Raw genomic sequence first — 3,830 nt, forward strand, 5'->3', positions numbered from 1 at the left:
AACCCAATCAATTTCAAACTCATCCCAAATCAAATTCTAATTATCTCCAATCAAATCACAAAATAACAGTAACAAATATTAAATCTAACCTAAAAGAATCACAGACCCTAATACTATTTAAGAAAGAGACAAACATCAGAGAGAGGGGGATTTTTTCCGCAAAAAAAATGCTGCTCGGAAAGAGCCACACACTATTTGTATTCATTATTCATTTTAGCACAATTTACCATATGTTAAAATCCTCTACTGAAGAAGCTTATTTTGCATGGTTGAATAGTATATTTCTGTGAATTGGAATGTTTGGTATAATAGAAAACCATGCAAAAGTAGTGAAGAGAGATTCATACGATGAATAGAATTAATTATTATGATAGAATTATTTACATCATGATGTCTCATAAAAACATTTACAATATTTCCAAAAGTACTTATAAATTAATTTGCAGCATTTTGCTGAAGGAGTCCATCCCTAATCTGCACAACAATGTCTCTAACAGCACCGGGGCCATGTGGTATGAACACGGATGATTTTGAGGATGCTCCAATTTCGTTCATGGTGTCGAAGTATTGGGTTACCAACACCATGTCCACGACATCTTTAGCAGAAGTTTCAGGTACACTTTCAGAGAATGCAAGAACACTGTCGCTCAGTTCGTCCATGATAGTTTGACGTTGACGAGCTATACCGAGTCCTGATATATACATGGACTCAGCTTCTCCTTCAGCTTTCTTTATCTGCAATATATTTTCTGATTCTGCTTTCTTGTTTGCAGTCAACCTCATTCTCGCAGCTGTTGATGATATCGAAAAAATAGATTAAAATTTTCACGCATTTGACATGATCAATTAAAATTTTAGCATTTAAAGTATAAGTGTTTATCATATAAGTGCTTTATTAAGCAAACTGGTTTATTGTTGAGGAACATGAACTAGAATATATTACATGCATCGATCTCATTCATTGCTCTCTTGACAATAGCATCAGGCTCGATATCAATAATGAAAGTCTGGACTATCTCGTAACCGTAGGTCGACATCGCCTAAAATATTAAGGTTGAGTTAACTTGTTAATGAACATGATTATAACCATCAATGACAAACTGAGGAAACATTTTATATAAAGAGGAAAAGAAAAAACGAATAAACACCTTCTCAAGCTCATCTTGGACAGTCTTTGCTATATCATTCTTCTGCTCAAAGACGACATCCAGCTCTAACTTCGACACACTGGCTCTTATAACTGAATCAATGCAAAAGTATCAAAACCTTTTAATGAAGCAAGTCACTAAATTATCAACTATGGTGTAACAGAACACAACATGAAAAACTTAAAATGATATAATTTTACACAATGTAAAATCGTGTTAAAATAATGGTCGGTTCAAACTCTCTTATGCAACTCCGCTACACTATTAGGACTATTTGAAAATACTAATGTCAATAATGGAATGGATTAGAAAAATCAAGCATACCATAAAAAACATATGATTGAATATGTTCCCTTATGTCGGTGAGCTTATAAAAGGCATCAGACGCTTTATCAGCCACAACGCGGTATTGTACAGATGCAATCACGTTGACAAAGACATTATCCTGAAAAAAAACAAGTTCATGATAGTATTATTTTTCTTAATCTTGGAGTAAAGCTGGTTTCTTATAAGTGAAAAAAACAAGGACCTTTGTTTTTGCCTCGCATTTAAAATCATGTTGCTGCACACTCATCGATATTACACCAGGTATCTGATAGCCAATAAACCAAGGTGTCCAATGGTATCCAGGTTCTAAAACTTCAATAAATCTCCCAAATCGTTCTTTTATAGCAACATCACCCTTGTATACATGGTAACATCCCAAAGCTTGACCCATTTCCTGATTTTTTATTTTTGTTGGATTGGTATTTCAATCGTACCTTATTTGTGAGAATGTGTAAATTCAGATAAATAGATGGTGTGGTTTTTCTATGTACGTTTTTTGTTTGCTATTTGTGGTTGTGATTTTCTTGCATTGTTTTTTTTCTCTGTAGTTAGTTGTTTTGTTTCTTAGCTTTTATTTGCGAGAATGTGTAAATTCAGCTAAATTGTTGGCGTCGCTTTTCTATGTCCGTTTTTTGTTTGCCAGTCGTGCTTAGGATTTTCTTGCATTGTTTTTTTTCTCTGTAGTTAGTTGTTTTGTTTCTTAGCTTGACAGGTTCTCTTTGTATTTATTTTTAGAACTTAGTATGTTATATGTTATAACAAGTTTCAACACAACGTTACTATTATTATTACTAGTATTATTAATATTATTGGTATTATTATTATTATTATTAATAGTATTATTATTATTATTAGTATTATTATAATTATTATTAGTTTTATTATTATTATTATTATTATTATTATTATTATTATTATTAATAGTATTATTATTTGTATTAGTATTATTATTAGTATTAGTATTATTAATAGTATTATTATTATTATTAGTATTATTATTAGTATTAGTATTATTAATAGTATTATTATTATTATTATTAGTATTATTAATATTATTATTATTAGTATTATTATTTTTAGTATTATTATAAGTATTATTATTATTAGTATTATTATTATTATTATTATTATTATTATTAGTATTATTATTATTATTGTTATTAGTATTATTATTATTATTATTATTATGAAAAAATGCAAATAACCAAGTTTAAAAAAATTTTACCCAAAAAACCAGGTTTTGGGAGAAATTACCTGGGTAACCAGATTTGGGAGGTGCCCTACACATAAGATCCACCTCTCGTGGAGCCACCAGTCCTAATCGTGGAGCAACCTCCACCAACAATTAGTTGTTTGTCATGTGTTTGTACTACTGATGTTTTTGTAGTTGTATTTGTATTACTTATGTATTTATATTTGTATTTGTACTACATATGTATTTGTATTTGTATTACTTATTTATTTGTATTATCTTTTATTAAATCAACTAGTTATGAATTTGTACTACCTTTAATTAAATCAACTACTCATGTATTTGTCTTGTAGTGAAGCTGTCTTCATGACCCATATTGTGAGTCTGTATTTTGGACAGTCAAATACGCATGCTTTCGTCTAGTCACGTCAAGTCAGGCGTTGATCAGTGTGCTTGCATTTATCATTCAACTTAGGCGTGCTTGTAAACAGTACGCAACAGTACTCCTTTTCTATCCACTACTATTATAAATTACGGGCTCCTAGGGTTGAATGCATACATAGAAACTCAAACACCATACACCAAACACATACACAACAATGAAAGCTCGCATTAGGCCAGACGGATCGCATCGGAAAAATGGGCCCCCGCCACCAAAGAAGCGTCTCGACTATGAACCAGATTACCCCAGAAGGAGCGGGCATGTCATATACTCTGCAGTGAAACTCCTCATACCGGTAATGTTTTGGAATATCAATTCCGTGGCCCAACTCAAGAGGACTCTCCTGAGGGTTTTGGAAGGGGAGTACCAACCCGGCGAAGAGATAAGAAGTATCAAAAGGCTTAGAACAAGGGGTGGTTTTGTCATCGGAGAAAGGGAACGCGGGTGGGAGAATGTGGAATACGACGTGGATTGCACTCGAATGATTCATTGAACAAATGACATTGTTTTAACCATTTTAATTTCTTAGATGTTTTAGTTTTCTTATTTTCTGTTAGTGGCTTTTAATGTACCTTTTAATTAATGAATGAATCTTTTCTATCAAAATCGTTTTTTCGTTACAACAACTCGGTTAAGTTCATGGAGTGAATGTACCAAAATTTATTTTTAATCTGAGATTTCACTACAGAGAAAACACATGATCAACTCTCTTAAAAATCGG

At 31.9% G+C, this 3,830-nt stretch overlaps 1 protein-coding gene across 1 annotated transcript; it reads right to left on the reverse strand.

Moving 5' to 3' along the window:
• Positions 1-435: 435 nt before the first annotated feature.
• On the reverse strand, positions 436-1,866 carry LOC131600147 (hypersensitive-induced response protein 1-like). Its single transcript, XM_058872358.1, has 5 exons — positions 1,678-1,866; positions 1,473-1,593; positions 1,149-1,240; positions 944-1,040; positions 436-791 (listed from the first exon to the last, which is right to left on the reverse strand). Exons 1-5 carry the CDS (start codon positions 1,864-1,866, stop codon positions 436-438), a joined length of 855 nt encoding a protein of 284 aa, XP_058728341.1.
• Positions 1,867-3,830: the final 1,964 nt, after the last annotated feature.

This window comes from Vicia villosa, linkage group LG4 (genome assembly GCF_029867415.1).
Source record: "Vicia villosa cultivar HV-30 ecotype Madison, WI linkage group LG4, Vvil1.0, whole genome shotgun sequence".
In the NCBI taxonomy this organism is placed as follows: Eukaryota; Viridiplantae; Streptophyta; class Magnoliopsida; order Fabales; family Fabaceae; genus Vicia; species Vicia villosa.